Source organism: Varanus komodoensis, unplaced genomic scaffold (assembly GCF_004798865.1).
Source record: "Varanus komodoensis strain SLA01 unplaced genomic scaffold, ASM479886v1 scaffold10, whole genome shotgun sequence".
Lineage (NCBI taxonomy): Eukaryota > Metazoa > Chordata > Lepidosauria > Squamata > Varanidae > Varanus > Varanus komodoensis.
Genome location: NW_025335269.1, coordinates 20,932,309 through 20,958,537, shown reverse-complemented (window position 1 = coordinate 20,958,537; position 26,229 = coordinate 20,932,309). Strand labels below are relative to the sequence as shown.

Genomic DNA, 26,229 nt, shown 5'->3' with positions numbered 1-26,229 from the left:
CAAGGCCAAACTTGCCTGTTATTCCAGTTATCTTTTGGCTTCCTACTTTAGCATTCCAATCCCCCATGATGATAAGGACATCATTTTTTGGAGTTAATTCTACAAGGTGTTGTAGGCCTTCATAGAACTGGTCAACTTCAGCCTCTTCAGCACCAGTGGTTGGGGCATAGACTTGGACTATTGTGGTGTTGAATAGTTTGCCTTGGATTCGAACTGAGATCATTCTGTCATTTGGAGATTGTATCCCAGTACTGCTTTTTGTACTCTTTTATTGACTATGAAGGCTACTCCATTTCTTCTGAGGGATTCTTGCCCATAGTAGTATACCTGATGGTCATCTGAATTAAATTCACCCATTCCTGTCCATTTTAGTTTACTGATTCCTAAGATGTGGATGTTCAGTCTTGTCATCTCTTGTTTGACCACATCCAGCTTGCCTTGATTCATGGATCTTACATTCCAGGTTCCTGTGGAGTATAGATCTTTGCAGCACTGGACTCTCCTTTCACCACCAGATACATCAGCAACTGAGTGTCCTTTCGGCTTTGACCCAGTTGCTTCATTCTTTCTGGCGCTACTAGTACTAGTCCTCCGCTCTTCCCTAGTAACATATCGGACACCTTCCGACCTGAGGGGCTCATCTTCTGGCGTCATATCTTTTTGCCTTTTGGTACTGTCCATGGGGTTTTCATGGCAAAGATACTGGAGTGGGTTGCCATTTCCTTCTCCAGTGGATCACGTTTTGTCAGAGCTCTCTGCTATGACCTGTCCGTCTTGGGTGACCCTGCACGGCATAGTTCATAGCTTCACTGAGCTACGCAAGCCCCTTCGCCACGACAAGGCAGTGATCCATGAAGGAGCAGTTTACATTAGTGATGAATAAATGCCATACTGATTTTGCTGGATCTAGTCTAAAAATAACTGTTTCTGGAATCAGCTGATAAGCTTTTTGTTTTTTATACTTTGGAAGTAATCTATTCTATGCTGCCCAGTGCCTTGTTTCCATCTGTCAGTCAGTGGCATTTTACTTTTGTTTGAGTCTTTGGTTTTTTGTGTGTGTGGGCAGTGTGAAATAGAAAGGACCAACACTGGAAAGAGGAAGGGAATACAAAAGTGCGCAATGCACATTTTTCTATATTCCCATACTTTACCTCACAAGTTGTCAGTACTGGAGTATTTTCAAGACCCTCTTGTTTGGGCAAAAAGGAAACCATGGAAAAAACATATAGTACAACAAAGAGATGCAAGGCCTGTTCATAAGAATGAAAGATTGTATGGCATACTCTGTTTTGTTGTAAATTAACATGGTTTAGTGCTCATACCTGTACCATTATTTAGAAAATACGTGTGGAGTCATTAGTGAGAAACTTTGCTGAATGATTTAAGTCTACCTCTTCCTTCTCACTATTTTAAATCATTATTTTTATAATTTGTTTAAATAAGCCCACTTTGTGTTCCACAGTTCAATAACATCTCCTCTAGGCCAAACTCCTCCACCTGTTTTCCTAGAGTAAGGCTCAGTGAACTCAATGTGATTTCTTTCTGAGTAGACAAGCATTTTTAAACTGGCAGCTCTTTTGTCCCCAATTTTTTCTAGTGTTTTGCATGCAGGCATATTTCTGTGGGCAGTACTGTAGAACACCTTCAACTACAGATGACTTTTCATCAAAGCCTTTATATTTTTTATTTTTATAAACAATGTAATAAATATTATAAATGGTATCATCCTGTCAAGAGCCAGCACTGCTGCCAAGTTCTAAAAACGGACCACAACACAGTGCAGAATTCCTATGGAATGATTTATGTCTGTCACATACTGATAGTGGCAACTATCCAAGTTATGTCACTTATGCTAGTTAGGACCTTCATCCTCCCCAAGGTCTGATGAAAAGCTGTTATTGAGGGAGCAGTTCAGGTAACTCTATGATTGTTCTTCTCTTTCTCATTTTGTTTACTCATGTGAAAACAATTGCTGTAGATGGAAAAAAAACCTCTGGACATTTGCTTGTTTTTATAACCACTTGAACTGTTTAATCATTAAACTAAATACCAAACAACTTAGATTTCTGAAGTGCATTTTATTTTGTGATTTAGACAATAGTGTGGATTAGTTCTAAAGGGTTTTTTCTTACATATTTTCCATAAAAACAGGCGCTGGTTGCTTTAAGGGCCCAAGTGCTGCGGCAGCAGTGCTGTGTACTGCCAGAACAATACTATAAACTTAGCATTAGCAGTGTTTAAAAGCCTGGAAATGTAGAAAAAATGTTACCTGGAACTAAAAATGATAGCAAATTAGGCACTGGGTGAGTTTCCCTGAGAAGGCATTCATTCTGCAAGCAGAATACCAGCATCAAAAAGACATTGTCTCCAGTTACCACTTAGCTTAATCACAACTACTGCAGCATATATTCTGGGGCAGGTTATCTGGATGCCAATTCTTAGCTGGATTGAGCTACTGGGCCTCCCTTTTTAGAAACTTCAGCACTGTCAGTGCATTTGTGCTGGAGGCTTTTGTGTAGAAAGGGAAAAGGGGAAATGAAAACACCTTCAGGGCTGCCTTTTGCATTTTATGACAAGATTCCTGACTTAAGTTTCTCAAAAGTCTTGTAAATGTCTTAGAAGAATTGGTGTACATGCAACTAGTCTAATTTCTGGGACAACCTACCTGTCTAATGGGCTTCCATTTTATCACGGATTGTGAAATGCCCATAATACAGTACTTCATTATTTAACATTGTTAGGATCATGAGATTTGGGTCATGTATTGGCAAGATATATTAGTGAAGCTGCCAAAAATATCAGACACTTTATTTGAGAGCTTCCAAAACACAAATTTTCTATCTTGTCTGTAGTCGCCCTCTGGTGTTAATGCAGTGAGTTTGGCAAAAGGGAGCTTAATTGTGTGATCTGCTCTGGTTAGCTTTCTGTACTTCTGGTCTTTAGACCACTGTCTTTAATTGTTTAGACTGGTGGGCTGAACCAACAGACTTGGTCAGGGCCATAGCTGAAGTAGATTGCGCTAGCTGCTAGTGATCAGCAACACCACTACCATTTTGTTTCATTTTGTTTCTTTAAAGGTTCTGTTAGAGTAGGAAAAAATAAGAGAGGAAAAGAACAAAAAATGAATTAAGGATGAGTAAAATGGACTAATGTACAGGTTAAAAATATATTCTGTGGTTCCCATGTTGCAGGTTGGAGTTAAAGTCCAATCCTACATCCTTCAAAATTAAAGACTACTATTTTAAAAGATTAAATAAAAATATTGTTTTAATATTTGACAGGGAGTTTTTATCCCATTTGTTATCTAATTTAGGTGTTACAGATATTAGTAGTAAAAGTGCTCTTGCCTTCAAGCCTACAGTGTAAGATCCTATTGTGTAGATGTGTATGGTAGAATGACAACACAGGTCTACACACCTAGACTTGTGTGTAAATTGGAAATGCAGGATGATGGTAATTGTTCCTTTATGCTACAGGGAACCATGCATGCAAGCATCTTGCATGGCCAGAGTGGTTCAGGTCCCCATCTGAAAATGGAGTGAAACAGCCATCCCCAACCTGTTGCCTTCCATGCTGCCTCTTCATGGCGGGAGTTGGAGGTTACTAAATTGGCAAAGGCTGGAGTGGAAGCACCCAGAAAGAGGGCAAAGCAACAGCCATTTATGTGTCTACCATTGGGACACTGGAGTGCTTCCCCGATGGGTTTGCTATGAAGCTCACTGGGCCAGATAGTCACTCTCAGCCTAACCTACTTCACAGGGTTGTTATTAGGATTAAATGGAGTGGAGGAGGACTATGTGAGCTGGATTGAGTTCCTCACAGGAGCAAAAGGGGCAGGGTATAAATGTAATGTAACGATCGTATGCCATAGCCTCTTGACAGCAGCCTTCTCCAGTCTGGTGCCTCCAGATGTGTTAGACTACAACTCCCATCATTTCCTGCCATGTCGATGGCACCAGATAAGGGATGGCTGTACTACTACATTTAGTTACATTAAAATCGCTCCTTTACTTCTGGTTTCCAGAAATGAAGGGTGCATATTCAAAACATTTTTTTGTGCTGGTCTTTGATTCTTTTTTACCTTCCTTCCAGGTCGAAAGCTGAGAGGGAAAGCCTTTTATTTTGTTAATGGGAAGGTATTTTGTGAAGAAGACTTTCTGGTGAGTCTCCTGTAGCCTCTTCCATGTATTTCTCATACAGAAAACTCTCAAATGCAGTTTAACAAAAAGGGAACTACCCAAGGGAAGAATGGCAGAATAGAACACCCACTGGCAGGGCGTCATTCTTCAGGGGCAGCTCTGCCTAAATTGGGGTGTGTTTGTTTTTCAAAGGACAGTGAAATAAGGAGTAAATGAGCATCTCTTCTCACCTGCTTAGGCACCTTACTGCAAGATAAGAGGACTGTAATCGAAGCAAACTGTATTGCTTATTTTTCGTAATTGTAGCATTGAGATTTTTATATATGCCTTACCTGTCTTTAAGTCTGTGGGCAAGAATATGTTCTAGGTATACACATGGATTTATGAAGCAACCTAGGATTCAGGGAACAATTCACTAACTTCCTTCCCTGTTGCAATCCTGATATAGTCCATAGATATAACATTTATTGGCCTGCAATTTTCATGCACTTATTCAGTTACTTATGTCATCATATCATACTGACCATGTAAAGAGCAATTATCACCCTTTTCTGGATGGTGATGATGTGAGACTGAGATAAAATGGCTTGCTTAAGGCCACCCGAGGCATCACCAGTAGGGATGCCTGTAAACCTCTGAACTCAGAGGATGATGGGCTTCCTGTGCATAGTGGGAAAGCACAAAAATGAAAGTCGCCTCTTTGCAAAGTGGCTGAGGGCTGATTCCCGCCACCTTGCTGTGGTGGTAGTGGTGGGGTTTTTGGGGGGAGGCTGAGGTGCCACCAGGGTATGCTGTGACTTGGCAATGCGATTCCCCTTGCTGCCCCCTGAAACATTCCCTGAACCCCTTCTCTGAGACCATGGTTGTGCTCTTGGAGAAGCAGCTGGCATGATCATTTCCACACCAGCTTGGAGAGGGAACTGAGTACAGATCCCTAGATGTGGAGACCTCAGATCTAGACGTCCGACCTTGGATCAAAAATTTGAAAAATCCTATAGTTCTGCAGATGCTATTTAGAAGGCCATTGGATCGCTCTGCCCTTGTCTTAGTACTGAGATGAAGTTTGAACTTGGAACTTCACAGTTGGCTCTCTCAGGAATTACATTACACTGAAGCTCAGAAAGTTCACTCTTTTTTATACCGGGAAGCTTTAAAGCCTTAGTGCATTATAGTGACCATAGCTGGTCACTGTTAGCTGGTCTTACCCTAATTAAGAGTCAAAATCTTTAAGTTTTATTCCCTTGCAAAAGTTTAAAACAACTTTTCTTTCTTCCTCGTGGTCTCCAACCACAGTATTCAGGTTTCCAGCAGTCAGCTGATAGATGTTTCATATGTGGCCATTTGATCATGGACATGGTAAGTGTCCTTACTGTCTGAAGAAACACGCTAAAAAGCCACCCAGAACTTAATGAAAGCTTTCTTTGCAGCTGAGACCCCCTTTCCCTATTTTAGTTGCTGCATGGACAGCTATTGTAGAGAAGCTGAAAGTAACATCTAACTAGGAGCTGTGCAGGTCAGCCATGGAAGCTACAAAAATCAAGCCATGTGAATTCCTAATGCTTACTTGAAGATAAGCTATTGGGTTATGTTGCAGCTCTTGTTTCTGCTATTCAAAACTTCTTTTTGTGTGTGTCCTTGCTCATTCATTTTCACTGTTTATACCTGTTCTTCAAGTTAATCTCATTCCATCAGAAATACAGCAATCATACTTTGCTCTTTAACAGTAATTCCCATCTCCTGGCATTATTTCTTGCTGAAATTGCCCAGATAGATTCCAAGTAGCAGTGCGTAGCTTTATGAAGCAGCCCAGGATTCAGGGAACAATTCACTAATACCCTACCTTGTTGCAATCCTGGTATATTCCATATAAACTTTTGTAGGTTGCTTATGTACTGTGTTTTTAAATAATCAAATACTTACTGATAAGCAATTTCCAACTGTCTTTGCAGATTTTGCAGGCTTTGGGGAAGTCATACCATCCTGGCTGCTTCCGTTGTGTGATATGTAATGAATGTCTGGATGGAGTGCCGTTCACAGTAGACAATGAGAATAAAATCTACTGTGTCCGAGATTACCACAAGTAAGGACAATGATGACTATGCAGAGAAATTTCTAAACAGACTTAGCTGCAAGCAAGATCCAGTGAAATAAGAATGAAAAATTGGACAGAGGGACTTTCTGTGAGTGAAGCCATTCCTTTTGCAGGAGGCAGATCCTGGATCCAACCCAATGTGTTTCAATTCCTTAATGTGCATTTCAAACTATAAAATATATTTGGTGTACATTTCTATGTGAAAATAGTTGCTAGCATATTCAGTAGCATATGATCCCAATAAGAACAAGCTCAAGTATAGACTTGAAGCCCAAAAAGCAAGGAGTTGCACAATTTAGAAGGTTTCAGGAAAAAAATGCAGGGTAATATAGAATTAGATAAAGTGAAAAACTAGTTATATCCTCTTGGATGGACATTTTTCATTAGACTGCTGATGTGGTTAATGCACATTTAGCTTCAAGATGCTGTTAGATGTCAGTTTCCATCAGCCCCAGGCAGCACAGCCAGTGAAGATGTAGTCCAGCAGCACCTGGGATCCAAATTCTTGAACGGGCGTGGTCTTTCTTTGAGAATCAGCCTATCTGCTTGGCTTTTCTAGGTTTGTAGGCATAGAGCTAAGCTACCTAGGGAGACCATGGGCTCTCCCACTCTAGAGTCATTCAGTATCCAGCTAGACAGATATCTCTTAGGAATGCTTTAACTTAGTCTGCATTAATCAGAGGGTTGGACCCAAAGGCCTGATTGGCCCCTTCCAATTCTACTATTCTATGATTATGTTATGCAAATTATGTAGCTGAGGATTAGTATTTTCTTTAGTGTAAGCACATGTGGCCTTGATTTGGATTCAGAGTTCAGGAAACAAATGGTGGAGGGGTAGGGTTAAATCTTCCTTCCCACTGTGTGGTGGTTCTGATCCGAGTCAGAGTCACGCCTCTTTATGCTAAAGGAGAAAGATAAACTTCAGTGATTAGCACGATGTCTGGTTTGGTTCATAGTCTACATATGCAGCAGAATGAGCTGGAAGAATACTGGGTGGGACTGAACCATTTCAGATTAAAGCTTGGGCTATATCATTTTAATAGTCCCTGAAAAAAAGACAGCAAAGCAAGGAACCAGGTTATAATCTGACCCAACTTCTACTGTGCTAGCATTCCACTTAGTTTTTTGTTTGCTTGCTTTAAATGTGGGAGAACATAAGATATGTGATCCATTGCTCACTGTCTAAACAGATGAACTCTGCCACCTCACTCCTGCTTCATGCTATTGCATGTGTAGACTTATGATTTGCCAGGAAGGTGGAAATACATAGTAGAGTTTTCAGCATTGTCACAACAGCTCCAGTTCTTGGAAAAGGCATGACATTAAATCAATGTACAAACTGATTTCAGTTCAGATTCTTTTGCATATTCGTAACTTTCTTTTATGTTTTTCAACAAGGGTCTTGGCACCAAAGTGTGCAGCTTGTGGGCTCCCCATTCTCCCAAGTGAAGTAAGTGATTATATTTTTGTTCTCCTCATTTTTCAAGAATACAGTTGGTGCTTTTTACAGCAGTCTTGATTTAAACATGTTAATAAAAGTTGGAGCAGGACAATCCTGATGTCTTACAAGGCCCCAGTCAAGCTAAAAGTGACTGTGAACAACTCCAAAAGGAAGGGTTAGATGTGAAACAACAAGGGGTCTTGTAGTAGATGAAACAGGTTTTCAGCTAGATCTATTGAAGCATAATGTTTTGTGCAGCTGATCCTGTTGAAAGAAATCTGTTAGCTTTTAAGATACCCTAACACTCAACTGGTTTTGCTTGAAGAGAGCAATATGGATTTGGAATTTGAATAGACAACAACAACAACAACAACAACAACAACTTATCATGGTCAGTGACCAGCTAGATTTTAACAATTTACAAATAACATCATAGGTTAAAATATTCCAACTATCTTGCAGGCAACTGCAAAAAAAAAAAAAAAAAAAAACCCACAAACAAACTAGCAAATTGGTCATAGCTTTTGTTTCACTTCAGTGGGACTTGGTCACAGCTAATTTTAGCTTGTTTTAGGTACAACGGATGAGATGCAATAAAATTTAGTGGAACCTAACTCCTACTGAAATCAACTCAGGAACAAACCCAAGGCCTAGACTGCAATCCTAAGTGTGCTTACAAGGAAGTAAGGCACCCAGATCTCAGTGGGACTTGATCATAATGAACCTACTCATGCTGAAAGTCACATTGACTTCTGTGGGGTTTGAGTGCCCTTGATACTTTTTGGATGGCATCCATAATCATTCTCTTTCTTCTGTGAACTTTTCTCTTTATAAGTCTTTGTAAAGAAAATTCAACCTGAAACCAAAGTAAGTTTGGCACATTAAATAGATGCATGTACATATGCTCACATATGTTATTGCATAACCTGTATTTCCTCATCACAGAACTTGGAATATGTGAGCCTTAGCTCTTCTTGTTTACTACTTCCTGAGTTATGAAACTGTAATTGAGTTGTTTCCAACATAATTTTTCAAGTGAGGACAATCTGTCCTGGGAGCCTTTAGGCTGATGGGCAGGATAGAAATACAATGAATGAACAAACAAAATACTTAAAATGCTAAAACATTTCTCACACTCAATTTTGTCTTAGTTTAAATAAGTGTTAAAAGTCCAATGACCATTGGGTTTGTCAGTGCTGAGGATGCTACCAGAGCTTTGCACAAATCCCATTTGTAGAATTTTTAAAAATTGTCTTTGCTTTTTCTAGCAAAACTGTAAATATGCTGGTTCAGCATTTACCAGAGGAAAGCTTCACTTGGCCAGACCAACTCTTCATTAGTGCACTTCAGTCTGTCTCCCCTTTAAAAATGTTTTCCTTTTTTATAAAATTTGCAGGGATCTGATGAGACCATCCGTGTTGTGTCAATGGACAAGGATTACCATGTGGAGTGTTACCGCTGTGAGGTGGGCCAATGGCTCTTTATAGATACTGTATAAAGTACTATTACAGAATGAGGCCAACTGAATCTGGAAAATGTGGATACCTTCAGTTTGAAAAGTTTTCCCTCTTCAGTTGGAGGATATCCAGCACTGCAATATAAAACCTCTTTAAACATTTAAATTCCTCCCACTGTTTAGTGTTCTGACCCAACATGGGGACATTATCTACATTTGATAATAGGATTAGATTAATCTAAAAGGGTCCTCTGAGCAAATACTGTCAGCTGAAAGTTTGTAGGGAAGCCACCCAAGTCATTCTGTGCTCCACTGACTCCTGGTGCCATCATGGATAGTCACTCAGAGGTGGAGCCACATGTAACATTTGTGAAGCTCTAGCAGTTCTGGTTGTACTTAATAAGCCCACTGTAGGGAAGAATTGCATTTTCCAGCTAAAGCAAATTTGGATTTGAGTGAATTTTCTAGAGTGGAAGTAGTAAAAATAGGCAAGGTTTGGTTTCCTCTTCCCTACGACATGCATGCACAAGAGGTTGGATCTTCTCCCAAGGTGGGCTAAATCTTGATCTAACCCAATAGCTCAGGGTGGGCAACCTCAGGCTGTATCTGCCCTTTGGGTTTCCCTGGATGGCCACGCCCTTCCCCCAAACTACCAATAGTTTGCTGTTTCTTGGCTTTTGTGCTGTTCTTCCATTCTAAAATGTTGGAATACCTCTCTGAAGGCCTAGCTGCTGGTAGGAAAGCCTTGATGAAAGCCTTGTTTGGGAATAACTGCACCACTTAAATAAGGGGTTTCCTGTCTCCTCCTCTCTTATACACATAGGACTGTAGCATGGAACTCAATGATGAAGACGGACATCATTGTTACCCACTGGATGAACATTTGCTTTGCCATTCGTGTCATCTTAAACATATAGAGAAAGGCACAAGTCCTGGCGCCGCATACCGACATCACTACTAGTCAGCACTGCTAACCTTCCTAGAGGAAATACAGCGGTTTCTTTTAGGTGCTTATTTCTCTCAGATGGCCATCTGCAGTATGAGAATGAAGAAAGAGGCTTTTTGTGCCCCGTGCATTGCATGCAAAGGTATTCTTTGGAAAGGATGTGGTTGGCAAACACATGCAGTATTATCCAAAGGGATTTGTGGCCTATGTACCCCTTTGTTGGATGAAGTGGAAGGGACAGTTTGCTTTGTTCTGATCGATTTCAGAACAAAGAACCATCTAATGGATTCCCTGTAGTACCACATGTAAAGACATACATGACTATCTAATCTAGTGGCCTCTCTTTTTTATAGTTCTAATGTGCCAGCCGTGGAAACACACTTTCAGTCTCACCAGCCACTCAAGTTTTCTTGTTCTAGATATATATTGTGCCTCCCATTGTGGAAACGTATTATAAGTGAGCTCTTGAGTTTTTAGTGATCATGGTGACTGAGACAGAAACAGATCTGTTTTTTTTCTCTGTAAAAAAAAATTTTAATCCCTTTTCCCAACTGTTTGACCCTAATCTTTGAAAAGACAAACACTGAACTTTATGCCTAGGAGAGCTGGATCAGGTGTTCTCACTATTCATTTAGAATTCCAGCCCTTTTATCTATTTCCAGAGCTCAGGCATCAGTATTGATGTCAAATAGCTAGTCAGAATAAGTCAAAAGCACACATTAAGAGCATTTATGCAACTTGCTGTTCTTTTATAACTCAGCTTAAAGCACTTGAAACAGTTTGAGATCAGTGTACCAACTTTTTATGTGTACAGTTTTAAGATCTAATCTGTCAGTTACTATGTGGACTGACAGAAATGGATGTGTTTTCAGGAACAGAATCTTATACAGCATGTCTAGAAAGAATAAAACAACTATTTTTGTCTTTGAACTCCCATGCCTTGAATCATAGCTTTTGTAATTGTGTGATTAATAAATGTGATACAGACTATTGAATATTTGTATACTTTTAGCTACTAATTGAAATAAACTGAAGCAGATACGTTGTTAATTTAAAAACATTGCCCAAGATATCAGTGAAGTTTATTGTGTGCCAATAAATTAATTCTGGATCATTTCTAAGGTGTTTGTTCAACATTTAAGATATCTTAATCAAAAATCTTGACAATCTTCCATCATGAACTTGAAATAGCTGGTTTGCCTCTAAATTCCTGAATGAGGCTGGTAAAACCTTCAGATATGTCTAAGTACTATTATTCTGTTTAACTGGTGATATTTAAACCATAGAAACTGAGTGGAACCCATATGTAAATTTTAGAGCACAGGGATGCTGAAAATAACTGTTAAGAACAGAAGTATTTAGTCACAGTAGCTAAGCATTATATTTGATATTTTAACACGTCTTGAATTTTCTTCCCATTTTATGTTGCACTTAGTTAGAAATAACTGGAATTTATATTTAACCAGAGCTAAATAAAAATGAAATAACCTTTTGAGGTATACGTAGGTATATGATGAGTTCTAAAATAGCATTTGGTGAAGAATGCATGAAATAGCAGATTTCCTCTACTACAGAATAATAGCTCACAACTTTTTATGCAAAGTTACCAACTTCTTAAACTCTTAAGCAAGACTAGGACATTACTTCAATTGTGAATAATTTCCTGAGCTTTAGGAAGGCTCACTTTTCCTTCTTCCACTGTAAGAGTGATCGTATGCACTGCCCTGGCAGAACTGGAGAGAGGGTGCTCTTATTTACATAGCAAAATATGCCCTGACAGATAACCTCTCACTGCAGAAAAATGGTGCTGAATTCTGTCCTGCATGCTGTTCCAGTGGCCTTCTTGCTTGTATTCCCCAGCAATTTATTATTTTATTTATTAAAACATTTTTATGCTGCCCCATTCGCTGAAGCCTCGGGGCGGCTTACAACAATGAGTTAAATCATAAATAACATTTTAAAATATATACATTAAAATAAAATACAAATATACAATATAAAATAAGCCACCCTGGCCAGATAAAATTCAATAATATTAACATTTAAAATGCTGCTTAAATAAAAAGGTCTTCACCTGGCGCCAAAAAACAAATAACGACGGCGCCAGGCAGACCTCTCTGGGGAGCTCATTCTATAACTTAGGCGCCACCGCTGAGAAAGCCCTCCTCCGAGTAACCACCCTCCTAATTTCTTTCACGGAGGGCTACCAGAGAAGGGCCTCTCCCGCTGATCTCAGGGGGTGGCTGGGCATATATGGATGTAAGCGCTCCTTCAGGTAACCAGGACCCAAGCCGTTTAGGGCTTTATAGGTCATCACCAACACCTTGAATTGGGCCCGGACTTCAATGGGAAGCCAGTGAAGCTGACGGAGGACTGGAGTCATGTGAACATAACGTCCAGTCCCCGTCAGCAGCCTGGCAGCTCTATTTTGAACCAATTGAAGTATCCGGTCCGTCTTCAAGGGTAGCCCCACATAGAGGGCGTTACAGAAGTCAAGGCGGGAAGTCACCAGCGCATGTGTCACTGTCACAAGGCAGTCGTACTCCAGGTAGGGGTGCAGCTGATGAATCAGCCGAAGCTGGAGGAAAGCGCTCCTTGCCGCTGCTGTTACCTGAGCTTCCAGTGAAAGCTCAGGGTCGAGGAGCACTCCCAAGCTGCAGACCTTGTCCCTAAGAGGGAGCGCAACCCCGTTCAGGAAAAGGTTCAATTCACCCTCTCCGAAGCTCGATCTGCCAACCAACAGGACCTCCGTCAATGGACTGCCTCTGAGACTAGCGGTAATATAGAGCCATCACTACTAGCAGCAATTGATAGCCATATTTGCCTAATTCCCTTTTAAAGCCATACAAATTGCTGGCTATTGCTATCTCTTTGAGCAGCAAGCTCCATAAATAATGTGTTAAAAAGTACTTTTGTCTGCCTTAAATTTTGTGGCATTCAGCTTCAGGCAATGAATCCAGGGTTCCATTATTGCTGTGTAATTTCATAAACCTCATGTCTCATTTTACTTGCCTTTTTGTATGCTAAACACTCACAGATATTGCAACCTTGCATCGTAGTGCAGTTTCCCCAGACTACTGTCTTCCCAGCTGCACAGTAGCCTTTTTAGGTGCAGTAAACAGAGGGGTATATAGCATAACTGTTGTTGGCTGACAGAGTTGAGTAAGGGCATTATAACACTGACAGATTCCAAAATTAATTTGTTCTGTGCAGGCAATTAGTAGAAGTCTACTACCAACTCTAAATGAACATGGTCTGTCAACTTTAACTTTCATTTTGTACTCATTCAGAATATGCACTAGAAGATCAGCAGGCCCCAGTGAACACCTAACCTTTATTAAAGATATGGACACAGAAGTCAGTTCTTAGAAAAGATTGAAGTTTTATTACTGGTTTGAGTACACTGGAGGTGGACTTAGAAATGCAACTTCTTTACAAAGCACAGGAATATAGACATCCTTCCTTCAAACCTGCAGAAATTTAACTCTTTTCTAGCAATGCTAGAAGCCCAAGTTTTCTTTATCATTGCAACCAGTTTTTAATGGGTAATGCACGATTAGAATCAAGGAGGAGTCATTTAAAAAGACACTGTCTGACAATGGAACCAGCTATTAAATGCACTCCCTGCCTGTATTTTCCACACATTTGGGTGAACAACTTGAATTTATTTTTCAAACACCACTGACCATTCTTTCCACTGCATTAACTAAAATTCACAGAGGAAGTGTGTATATTACAGGTGATTGTGAGAGGGTTATATTTAGACAAAACCAAAGAGCCCCTCAGACATTCAAAGATTAAGGTGGACAGTTGCCATTTGCAAAGATTGTATAGTATCTCAATTGTCATACAATGAAAACACTGCAGTGAGTTGGATTTTAGCTTGGACTGAAACGGCATTAACCCTGGTTATCTACATGTTCTAATATATATTCATAATTGCAATCCTGAATATACAGCTATACTTACAAGAAATATAATAATGCACAGCACCTGAAGCTGGTTCAAGTCTGGATCTGAACACATGTAGTTAGAAAATGAATGACAAAGTATTTTAAAATTGGTCCTTGATTTAGATCTAGTTTTAATATAAAGCTTGGAAGCACTAAAGTTGAGACACACATTTATTGATAACCAACACAAGGCTAGTCTTATAGTTTAATCATTTTCAGAGAAAGTTACAATTGTAGAGAAATGTAGTAGCATGCATGTAAAGCAAGCTAATGATGATCCCAAGTGCAAAAATGGAATTTTGCCCGAAAATCGCATCGAATGTTCCTCCACAGAATATCCCTCTGAAGCCAAGGCAGTGTAAGTACCTGTTGGTTTGCCAAACTAAGTAGCATCTTCTACATTTGACATTCTTCAAAAAGAAACTTAATACTTTGGACCTTTAGCATAAGAGGGTTCAAATAAACAGTTTTACATTCTTTGATTCCATTTACATCTTTAAAAGGACAAAACAGTTTGAATCACACTGAAATTTGTTTCTAAGCTTAAGGACTGTGATTAAAGCACACAAGAAGTGTTCCACACAAAGTCTGTTGAACACCTCATCCTCTCAACAATGATTTAACAAAATATTGCATCAACATTGTCCCAAAACTAACAGGAGAGACTTGCCTTCCCATGGGAGAGAAATGAAAAAAATCACATTCTCCACTAGGAACAAAGAAAATCCATAGGGGACAAGAACATACAACCCTGCACTTGCAAAGAAACTGTTCTCTTGACTATATGGGCACTCAACTACAAGTTTAATTCAGCAGCAATGTTTGTTATTCTTAATAAGCTAGACTTTTACTAGTATCAGATAATGTAGCTTAGTTAAGATAATCCTGCAGCAAATTAGCTCTTGTGATATTGAGAACAGCAGCATATCCTTTCAAAGCTTGAGTTATCTGAACATTTTTACAAGGCTATACTGCTGCAATGTAAAGTTTGTCAAACCTGAATCCTATTAAGACTCTATCCACAGTGTTTTGCTTTTGTCTCTTAATCTCCCTAGTGTTACTGTGCAAGCTCTCCAGCAAATGCAATACTTTTAAGATCATTGTGACTCTAGAACCAAACAGTCAATACCCTCCACCAAGTAATAAATTGGATCCACTTTTTCACCCTGTCAAGATGAAAGCTAAAAAGAGACCACGAGCTGGTGTGGAAAGCAGGTCAGTAGAGATTCCAGGAGTGACTTGAGGAGTCATCCCTACCAAGCCGCTTTCCACACACACAAATTCAGTCCATCTTCTCCTTCTGGACTAGTTTGGGAGCATCTACAAAATCTTTGCCATTGTAAAGGATGATAGCAAGAGTTCCAAAGCTTGCGCTTCCCCAGAACAGCACGTAGGCCAGTGTTTCTGTCCAAGTGTCACCTGTGGAATATAAAAGCTTGCAATTACATAAGAAATATTTAACAGTCCTCAAAGCAGCTGAAGAGAGGAACAGAACTCTGCTAAGATTAATTCTGAACTATTAGTTCAAATTCATAAGCCAGGGTTCATATCTTCTTTTCCTGTATTATCCTGACAGTACTGGAATCACCATCTTGGCAGGAAGATATTCTCATATTTAAGCTCTTTGTCTGCACTTTTCATTAAAACTGGTTCTCCTTTGTAAGAAAAAAGAGCTGTAGACCAGAGGTAAAATAGAACAAATTCTTCCTCTTAGCCTGGAAAAGATCTGATTAATTTAGGAGATGGTGTTTGAGGGCCAGTCCGTACTTTTTTGTGAAGTTCACTGAGTGACTTACCTCACAGGGCTGTTGTGAGGATAAAATGATGATAACGTGGCTGCCTTTGGTTCTTGATCAGAGTGTCAGCTATGCTCCTAATCCACCACCTACAGGTACCTATAAAACTTCCATTTTTTTCCTATTTTTGTATATATCTACTTAGATTTGTATATATCCAAAACAATTGATAATATGAAATACATGGCACTGTCTAGCAATTATACACAGGTTTCAACAGAAGCAAACTGAAGAGTCAAATAAGTTTCAACCTGAAGATGACATTTAATAGCCACCCTTTCAAATCCTGAAAGCATTAAGGTTCTCAACCCATTGCATTATAAGACATAGAAACAGAGTCAGAAGGGGACTCCTGGGCCATCTAGTCTGTCCACTGACTCCACTTATGAAATACCTACCACATGCATGTCCAGCCTATCCACTTCAGTCCAAAACGTGTTTATCCTTCCAATGTTGAAATATTAGTCTTTTAGCAGTTAAAACGGTGCAGAAAATCTATTTGTACTGATCATGAATTTAATTTCATGGTTAATTTCCATGAAACAGGTAAACACTTTAAAAGAACATGTAAGTCAGTGACCATTAAAGCTTTTTCCAATACAAAGTTTAGCTGTATAATAACCTCTTCCCAAAAAGAAGCAGCTACTAGACATTGTCAAAAAATATATTTAAAAGAGGCATTAGCTGTATTTTATCACCACCTGAATTAGAACATTTCTTTCACTGCAGTTTCCAATAAACATGAAACAAGATACAGCTTGAGATCTACAGACACAACAGGCAGACACCAAAACAGTGATCCACTAACCAGGCATCTTATGGTGGCGTCCATAGCAATTCCCACGTGTACCTATGAGTTCAGAACAACTAGGGACCTCTGAGCTCAGTGCACCTATCTGCACTTCAGATGATGCACTTGCTTTGCTTCTGCTCTACAATTATAATGTGAATTAAACTGCAGGCAGTTGACATATGTAATGTTTTGCCTCGGGGCAAAGAATCAGCTTAGTTTACCTTCCAGCACTACTGTTCAATGAGACTATTCTATGGCTGTTCAGATAGCCAATAACCACACTTGTTCTGGTTCTCCACAGCTTTAGGCCATCTGTTATATTTCTCACCTCATTTACTAATGGACTTTGATCTCTCACTTACACATTGGCCTTGAAGATAAAGCTCCAGAAGAAACAACTATAACAACCTCTCATTGACTTTCAGTAAGCACTGTTAAGTACAGTGGTACCTCAGCTCACGAACACCTCCGTTCACGACCAAATCGGGTGGTGAACAGAAATTTCGTAAAATTTTTGCCACAGGTCACGAACTCCACCTTGGGTGACGATCGTGATTGTGCCCCTCTTCCCTGCCCATCTATGGCCACGGCTGCGCTTGGTGGGGGAGACGGCCACAACTGCACCCCTCTTCCCTGCCTGAACGCACATGCAATTGTGCCTGTCTATGGCCGCAATCATGCTCAGGGGGGCGGGGGGAGAGATGGCCGCCATCTTGTTGTCCTTTGCTACTTTGTTGTTCTTTGTCACTTCGTTCCAAATTTTTGTGATTAAAAAAAAAAAATGGTTACAGAACGGATTAACCTTATTTACACTGAACCTTATGGCGAAATTTGACTTGGCTCCTAATCAATTTGGGTCACGACCTGAGTCATGGAGCAGATTTAAGTTCATGAGCCAAGGTACCACTGTAGTTACATATAATACCGTGTGAATTTTAGAATGATCACTTACCAGCCATAAGCAAACAGATAATGCACATTGAGAAAGCAACCACCATAATAATAGGCAACTGAAAGAGAGAGAGGGCGGAGATTAAAAGGCAACAGGTAACACTTAATTTCAAAGTTCAGTTAAATGTCAAGGACAGGGCACAGTAGTACAGGCAAGTGGCATGTGAGTAACTGTAATGTCCCACTTTAGCTAGTAAAAGGAGCAATTCTCAGCTCCCTGGGTTTTAATGTTCAACACATGAAGAGTTATTGGGGCATTAGCTTCTGTGGATTACTATACCACAACACATTGGTCAGCCTTGAAATAGCATGCTACAAGTAAAGTATCTCAACCTCTAACGTACATTAACTTTTTATAAAACCCTATGATTCATCATAATTACATATCCTCTATAGCATTTTACTCAAAAATGCTATGCTGCCAGGTTTAGATGACATGACAAACCCTGCCCAGCACTCGGGCTTTGTCTTATATCTAGCTTAGTGCAGCACTGGATTCCAAGCCTGGCTCGGTGATGGAATAACTCATCACTTTCCGCTTAACAGACCAGGATGCGCATGAGTTCTGTACATATGTGTACAGACCCTTTGCTTCTACTTTCCACTGCCCTTTGTGCAAGCAAGAGAATAGGAGAGAAATTCACAATTAAGTATAGCTTCACCTTCCACCTGAAGCAGATAATACTAATTAATGGTTTCACTAACAAGTCAGAATATAAGATATGTTTTTGAAGTTGGCTTCTGAATCTTGCCTTGTTAGAAGCCATTAACCAGAGTTCCAAGGCTGAACTTAACGGGAACCTAAGGTTAACTGCTGCCATTTAGCTTGTTTACTCTTGGCTTATATGGGTGCATGATGCTTTGATCACCTGAATGGGCCACTCAGAGGCTTGCAGCAAGTCACAAATCTCCCAGGACTGATCCAAAACCTCCCTCTGAACTCCTTGTAAGAAGGGTGGGATACAAATCTAACTGATACTAGACATTCTCCCTTTTTTAGAATCCAGCAATTAAATCCTGAAAAAATGCTCTGCTTTTAATCAGAAGCGAATTAAGGCTTTAGGTCCTGACAATGTAATCCCTATACTTTATTATTTTCATCCTAATTTTGTGACTTTTTTTAAGATTCTCAAACTAGTATAAAAAATTATACATTTCTTACAGCCAAAAATTTCCAATCCCGCTGCACATGAAGAGGACTGAGAGAATCTACTTCATCCACGGAATAATTTCCAAGAAATAGATCTATAGCATCCTGTAAAAGAATCCGGGATTGAACAGATTACAATTGAGATCCAAGTTATTTTAAAAAGAAAGAATCCTGCAGCATCTCTAGAATCTAACCTCTCCCCTTGAATTTCTTGTCTGGACATTTTCATCAGGTAAGGCTTTCCTTACCACAGCATGACACCACTGGAAAAACAAGTTCTTGCCCATGTCCGCAGTTTATACCTTCTCTACCCTTCAGTGCTGCTCCCAGTCCCTTGAAGCCTGGACGGGATAAGGCGGCTGCAGGCCCCCCACATATGGCCCATGTGGAGCCCCTACTCCAAATCCAGCCCACAGGGTCATGCGCTCCTCCAGAGGATGAGGTTTAGCACCAGAGTTGGGAGATAACAGCAGGGAAATGGAGGGAAAAAGAACTGGCTGGCAGCCACTCTTTCCAGTCCTGGCTGAGTCATGCCGAGTAGTGTGAAAGGATGCCTAGGAACCACGTGAGCCCAGGGACCTGACCAGCACCAGAAAGAGCCCTTCTCAGGGCCACTGTGAGAAAGGCTGAAATAGGCAGGTGGGAGCAGTAACGTTAGTGGGCATGGCCACACCCACAGTGACACCACCAGATCCATGGAGGGCCTCGTAGGGGCAATCTTCTTCCACCCATTTCTAATTCTATAACTTCAGTGACCATGATGCCTGACAGAATGCATCTTCCAACCACAACATATCCGGATACGATGCTCAATATCTGAGGCTTTACTCCAAATGCCATCTCTAAGAGAACCTCAGCTGGGGGCAACAAAGTGGGCCTTTTCTGTGGTAGCCCCCAAATTATGGAACCAACCTGCCTAGCATCAACTTTATTATCTTTTGAGCACCAGATTAAGACTGTTCTCCTTGCTGAGGCATTTACGAACTCCAAATAGCACGTGGTGGTAGCCTGAAGGTATTGCCTGTGGTTTTACTGCAGGTTTAGCAGGATGGACTAGTCTTAACTATTTAATTGCAAAAATGTGGTTTTTAAATGGTTTAAATTTTTGATGTAATTTTATGATATTTTATTATTTTGATGTGTATTGTATTTTACTGTATTCATTATTGTTGCTTATTGCTCAGAGAGCATTGGCTATTTATTGGGTGGCACAGAAAATACAGATGTCAAGGCTAGAGGGCTGAGTTTGGATGTAAGAGATCCCCACCCATTCAATATCACTCAACCTAGCCTACGTTGACAATAAGGTGATACCCTCCTGATGAACCAAATTCCCACACAGGAAAGGAGCGATCAAAGGGGGGAAATGCTCTTTCCTACCTACTTTGACTTTTTCACCTTTCCTGCCTTCCTTTTTCTGTGACCTACTGTACCATTAGACCCTGCATTATGAACCGAAGAACATACGAAGAGCTTTCCTGGATCAGAATAAGCATCCATCCAGTATTTTGGTCACACAGTGGCGACCAGCTGCTCATGGGAACATGCGAGCAGGTCATGAGTGCAAGAGCACCAGTCCACCCATCTACTCCATACAACCCCTTTCTGCTTGGCTCTTACTAGGCTTCTCCCTGTGCCAACATGGCACTTGCGGGCTTTTCAAGCAACAGTTGCCCACCCAATCCCCTCCTCCACCAAGACCCCCTTCCTGGAACCTCTCCTGAGTAGTTTGCACTACAGTTCTATTGCCGGCCATCCCCCTACCTGCCAGCACACTTTCCTGGCTTTTCCAACATGCACCACAAGCCCTGGGGACACTGACCACAGTACCTTCCACTCAGCTCGACATGGAATACACTGTCAAAACTAAAGAAAAACAGCAAACACCAGGAAGTTCTTACCTGTCTGAATCCATCAGAAAAGTTGTTTTTGTAGTACCGAATTAGTGAATTCCAACCATCCATTAGTAGGCCCCACTGAGTTCTCTTTCCAGTTCTGGATTTTGTAAAGCAGGATTTCAATATTACAAAAAGCAGACATCTTCCAAAATTAATTAGAAATGTAACTCCAGTATCAAGTACATCAAAGTAACAGGTACTCATTTTGAAGAGTAAGGGGATGAAGAGCTGTCTACCGCTGGCACTGGGGTGTGTGTGTGTGTGGGGGGGGAGATGGCCTCTGGTCTTGAACACCATGACTGACAGGATAGGCTTTGAGTCCACTTGGTCTTTCATGATCAAAGCCCCTTTTCAAGCTCTAGTCCAGTGGTCCCCAACCTCCTGGGATATGGGAGCTGCATTGGAGTGCCCAATGCTTAAAAGAGGGCCACATCTTAAGTGAAAATGTAACAAAATTATTAACCTATTGATTTTGAGCAAAGTAAACATTCAGAGGTCAATGAAGAAATGTTAACTTGAATGCAATCCATTTTGAAATAATACAAATGGTGCCACGTGAAGCAGGAAGACCAGTGTGGGTCTGAGGGAAAATGCCTTGAGAGTGACAGCAGTAAACAAGCGGGTTGGAGGGCTGCACAGAAAGAGCTTGGGGGTTGCAGCACAGGGACCCCTGTTCTAGTCCATTTCTCTCCTCCTGCCACTGCTATAGGGACCCCAGAGCAATGCTCCTGATTGCAAAATAGGAACCCTTCAGAGAGTTCTTCCTTTCCACAGCCTTGAGTCTGGCAATGGCCTCATAGCAATGTTTTATTCATGTTCTTTCAGACTTTGGTTTAACAGTTCTTATTATATTTGTCCAGAAGGAAAACACAGGTGCAAGAATTTAGCTGTGAAGCAAGTGTCCATATAAGCAGCCCTTTCATGATCTAATCAAATTGTAAATGAAAGTCTTTCCTAGGACAAGAATAGAAATAAGGATCTGGAAAATAAATTGCAACCATTTTAAAGTCTGCAATAAAAATGAAGACACTGACTCATTGATTTTAGAAATGTTACATGTTCTATTGGGCTAGATTTGCTGTGTTCAGAACTTTTCTTTGTATAATTTTATTCTGCATGTTATTAGTGATGTTTCATTACCATATACACTTTTAACACTGCAATTCTTTGCATACTTACCTGAGAGTTAGTCCTACTCAGCACAATGGATCTGAGTATATATGCAAAATTATGTAAATAATTACACTCCAAAACCTGCCATTGGTATATTTAAAGAAAATGTTGCCCATGTCCTCCATGGCAAGTATGGTAGCTAGATCAGTGCCTACATAATATTGGATGTTTCTGCTTAAGTTGCATCATTTTCTTTCAAGCAAGACTGGCTCAAGCTCAGCCAGTGTGGTGTAGTGGTTAAGAGTGCTGGGCTAGGAGTCAGGAGACCTGAGTTCTAGTCCCCACTCAGCCATGGAGCCCCCTGGGTGACTTTGGGCCAGTCACAGCCTCTCAGCCCAACTTATTGCTGTTGTAAGGATAAAAATGAGGGAAAGAGAATTATGTAAGCTACCTTGAGTTCCCTGAAAGGAAAAAAGGCAGGATATAAATATAATGAATGTATTTTTAAAAAAACACTTGCCTCGTGTAGTCTGTCTTTAAGGCACCCGTTCCAGCATATTGTTTGGCACAAGCATTTGCGTTATCGGCCCATGCTATGGACAGAGAACATTTTTTTAAAGGCAGCACATACACAGAGGATAAAATTTACTTATTAAAAAAGAAGCCTACCATTTTTATAAAGTTTCTCAAATTCTGCTTGTTCTTCAAGTCTCTGGCCCACATGCAAAACGCCTAATCTCTAATGACAAAAAACAACAACACACTACTTAGAATTGCATTCTGCCCACATTTTAGTTCCATGTTTATTCAAATATTGTAGTGCATCAGAGCATGTTCTCCTATTTCAAATACATTCCTTTCACAAGAACTATATATAATACACTAGGTGATTATTAGCATTTTTTGGAGAACCGCCCATGGAGTTTAGGCTATTGGGCCTGAAAAAAAGAATAAACTAAAGAAAAATCCTATGAAAACACCATAGGGGATTTTTTGAAAGGATACAGAAAGACTAGGGAGAAAGCACTACCTGCAGCTGTGCTTGGAGAGAACGACGTGCTAAAAGGCTCTGAATCACATTCGTACGGTCCAGGCAGTCCATACAGTTACTGCGGAATGTTCCCTCTTGCTGCGTTACCACCTTTCCATCAGAATCAACTAGAAAGTAGCTGAAATACAGAAGAGTTCACAAATTACTGCTCAGATATACTATTTGTTTGAGGCAAACACAGATATGGCATCAGTGTTGGGAATTGTTCGTAACAGTTACACCAATTTATTAAAAAATCACACTAAACAATCCTGTTAACTTCAGAGTATCCACAAAGGCTTCAAAGCATTACTGTCAGGTAATGTGAATAAGTTGCACTTGTCTAACTATTTAAGTGCTATTCCACATCCCAGCTGTCTAACTTCAAATACCTGCCAAGCCACATTTAAAAATATTTAATATCAGATGTCAGAAATCTGACCAAAAAGGTTCAATGTCACTTAATAAGGAGAGATCCAAAGGTTGTTTGTGATAGGTCATCAAGACCTATTAATTGAAGTAAGACTCTCCAAAATGCTCTCACAAGCACATGGAATCCTGGCTAACTAACCTTAGGGATTTTAGAGTAAAACACAAGAGCTTGGTAGGTTGCCAAAATTGATACTATAGCACCTGCTTACAATCCAGCAGGAAGACACTTAATTCAGGGCCTACTTTTACTCTGCTTTGAGACATTCCAAGAACAAGAGTATTTTGAAAAAAAATGAAAATATTGATGTAACACTGTTTGCAGTCTTACTCATTCCTTTGGTTCTGCTGTCTTTAAGAGCCACTTCTCACATTTTATGATTTTATATAGTGTATATACATGCATATTTACAAATTATAAATATATCACTTGAGTTCACATTATCTTCATTATATTTATTTTACCTTTATTGATCAGCTTTGAAGAATTCAGTTAGTCTCAGGAAATTAAAATATGGCTATGAAATTTGCTAACTTCATAAGCAACTATCACTGCCTTGGTCTTCCACTTATGAATTTAAACATACACTTCCAAATGCAGTTGACACAGATATTATAAAGTGAAGCCAAGTGGCATGATGCCAAGACAACAGGATCTTTAACACTGTTGCACGGATAGTGAAAGAGTAGCCACACAAGATCTTTTGACTGTAGTTCTAAACAAAGTGGAAGAGAATGCCAGTGATTTCAGCAGAAAAACTTCAAATTACAGCTCGCAATTGCTGCCGTTTCAGATCAATGTATCTGAAATTTACTTCTGGCATCTCCTTTGCACAATCTAATTATGTAACTTCGACTAACTGTATAAAATATCCTCACAGTGCGGTTGTATATATTACCCAAATTCATCTTGTTGTTCAGCTAGTTGATCCAATAGAATCTGCAGCCGATCCCACCTCATATGACTGCATTCTTTATGGAAATCAAATGCTACATATCTGGGTAGAGAAAACACATGTGAGTTCAGAGGTGATTCACTAGTGCATGAAATCGGGGGGGGGGGGGGGACATGAGAAGTGCCCCTGAGGTGTGTTGCAGCAGAAATTTATAATGTCTTGGTTTCTACAAAGCAGCATAAAATGGGTTTCCTTGATGGAGTGTTTCCTCAAATGTTCTGAGATCTATATCCATCTATACAGCTGTTCTTTGAGTATCTGGAGCAGTGAAAGCAGGAGAGGAAAGGGCACAAGTGAAAATGGCAAAGGCTCACGGGGAAAAATATTGCTGTGTTTTTAATAGCATTTCCTGGTACGTATCACCTATCTAATCAGGGTAAACTGGAGGTAGGTTTTTCCAGCTTCATGTACAGTGAAATGTTTCTGCAGAACTAAACTTCACATTGTCTAACATCCTCTCATAATATTACATATTATTCTATTGTTGCTGAGGTCCCTTATATGTATATAAAATTAAAACAAAACATTCCATATTTTATAAAAATCAGATAATTTGATTTTGCTCATTCAAGTTGGCACATCACTTTGTCTGCTATGGCTGCCTGCCAGAGCATTATATACCAAGTCTTCAATATCAGAAGATCTGTGGTTGTCCAACCTTCAGTTTCCTGATTCCAAAGCACTTGGGACATGTACTGATTTGGGACATTTCCTGATTCCAAAGCACATGACAATATTTCTGTACCTTTTGTCTTCAATGCACAATGACAATGCAATAACATCACCCTTTTACTTATACCTGCTTTAAGAGTTTCCCCTTCACCCAGAAACAAGAGTCAGCATCTATTCCCTCACATCTCCCCGCCACCATGAGCTCTTGTAACAATAAACTACAAACCCACTTCTTGCCTCCCTTTCTCACTCTGAAGCTTTGATGGTTTACTTAATATTAGAATTCCTGGCAATTGCACAGGTTCATTTCAATAAAGGAACATAAAAATCACCGCAATTATTTGCCATGGTGAGGAGGTGGATTTCTGCTTTCTGGGACAAATTCTGACCCAGCTCTTATTTTTTTGAGTGTAACTGAAAAAATGGCAAAAGAAGAAGGGGACGGCAGAGAATGAGGTGGCTAGATGGAGTCACTGAAGCAGTCGGTGTGAACTTAAGTGGACTCGGGGGGATGGTGGAGGACAGGAAGGCCTGGAGGAATGTTGTCCATGGGGTCATGATGGGTCGGACACGCCTTCGCGACTAAAAACAACACAACAACAACATCTAAAAAGACATTTAATAGCCAGATTTAAATGTGTGCAACCCTAGTTTTATACCATTCTTACGTCCCGACTGTTCATACACTTTACGTAGACACTCCTGTCAATGGCAAGATCCTTTGCCTGGACAGAAAAAAGGGTCTTCCAATTCCCAGCTTTCCTTAGCCAAGCATGCTGGACTGTTTTCTATCTAAGCATGCATAGGATTGCACCCTAAGCCTTTTCAACTAGTTGCCATGCACCCTAAGTCTTTTAAACACCTGTGAAAGTATTTTTTCAGTTGCCATGTACCTGACCATTCCATTTCCCAAGCTGTTTACCATTTTTGAAAATGTTTGTTCAAGAGGCTTTTCTGAGCCCTTTTGGTTAACCTGTAAAGGGAAAACAAAAAAACAGAAAAGCATATTTAAAACAGCAATAACATTCAGAAACTTTCAAGTTTCTTGGACCTTTGAAGAACAATTAAATTAAGTACATACCAGATTAACAATCATTTGTTTTCCATAGCTAATAATCTGAGAATCAAAGTGTCTCTGAAAGCCATCCATCTGAAAGAGAATATAGCACCTATATTTATTTGAAGTATTTGCCAAAGCTGCATGTTACAGAGAATCCTTAAAAGGAAGGAGTTGTTCAATACTGAAGGAACATAGCAAAAATCCATTAAAATGCAGTTGTAGCTGGATATAGATAAAGGAATTGTGCAACGTAATAATGACTTATGGCAAGTGCCAGGATGGCAGAGTAGAGAAATAGCATTCATTCTAGTGATTACTGAAATTGGTCAAAGGATTAGGCATCAGTCTTCTCAG

General features: G+C 40.1%; 2 protein-coding genes across 4 annotated transcripts in view; one reads left to right on the top strand and one right to left on the bottom strand.

Annotated features, from left to right (window-relative positions):
• Nucleotides 1–11,195, top strand: part of LIMD1 (LIM domain containing 1) — a 46,945-nt gene extending 35,750 nt beyond the window's left edge. The window contains exons 4-9 of one of the 2 annotated variants that reach the window (XM_044456180.1): nt 4,093–4,160; nt 5,433–5,495; nt 6,089–6,219; nt 7,630–7,681; nt 9,069–9,137; nt 9,952–11,195. In XM_044456180.1, coding sequence (XP_044312115.1) covers nt 4,093–4,160; nt 5,433–5,495; nt 6,089–6,219; nt 7,630–7,681; nt 9,069–9,137; nt 9,952–10,089 — 521 coding nt within the window. In that variant the 3' untranslated portion in view covers nt 10,090–11,195. Of the gene's footprint in view, nt 1–4,092; nt 4,161–5,432; nt 5,496–6,088; nt 6,320–7,629; nt 7,682–9,068; nt 9,138–9,951 lie in introns of those variants that run through there. The other variant, XR_006417199.1, reaches the window with a different exon arrangement.
• Nucleotides 11,196–13,432: 2,237 nt separating this feature from the next.
• SACM1L (SAC1 like phosphatidylinositide phosphatase) overlaps nt 13,433–26,229 on the bottom strand; it is a 31,602-nt gene continuing 18,805 nt past the window's right edge. For both annotated transcript variants that reach the window (XM_044456082.1, XM_044456090.1), the window contains 10 exons: nt 25,897–25,965; nt 25,709–25,788; nt 24,087–24,185; nt 22,759–22,897; nt 22,398–22,467; nt 22,249–22,321; nt 20,619–20,712; nt 18,730–18,822; nt 17,569–17,626; nt 13,433–15,446 (listed from right to left, as the gene is read on the bottom strand). In XM_044456082.1, coding sequence (XP_044312017.1) covers nt 15,310–15,446; nt 17,569–17,626; nt 18,730–18,822; nt 20,619–20,712; nt 22,249–22,321; nt 22,398–22,467; nt 22,759–22,897; nt 24,087–24,185; nt 25,709–25,788; nt 25,897–25,965 — 912 coding nt within the window. In that variant the 3' untranslated portion in view covers nt 13,433–15,309. The remainder of the gene's footprint in view (nt 15,447–17,568; nt 17,627–18,729; nt 18,823–20,618; nt 20,713–22,248; nt 22,322–22,397; nt 22,468–22,758; nt 22,898–24,086; nt 24,186–25,708; nt 25,789–25,896; nt 25,966–26,229) is intronic.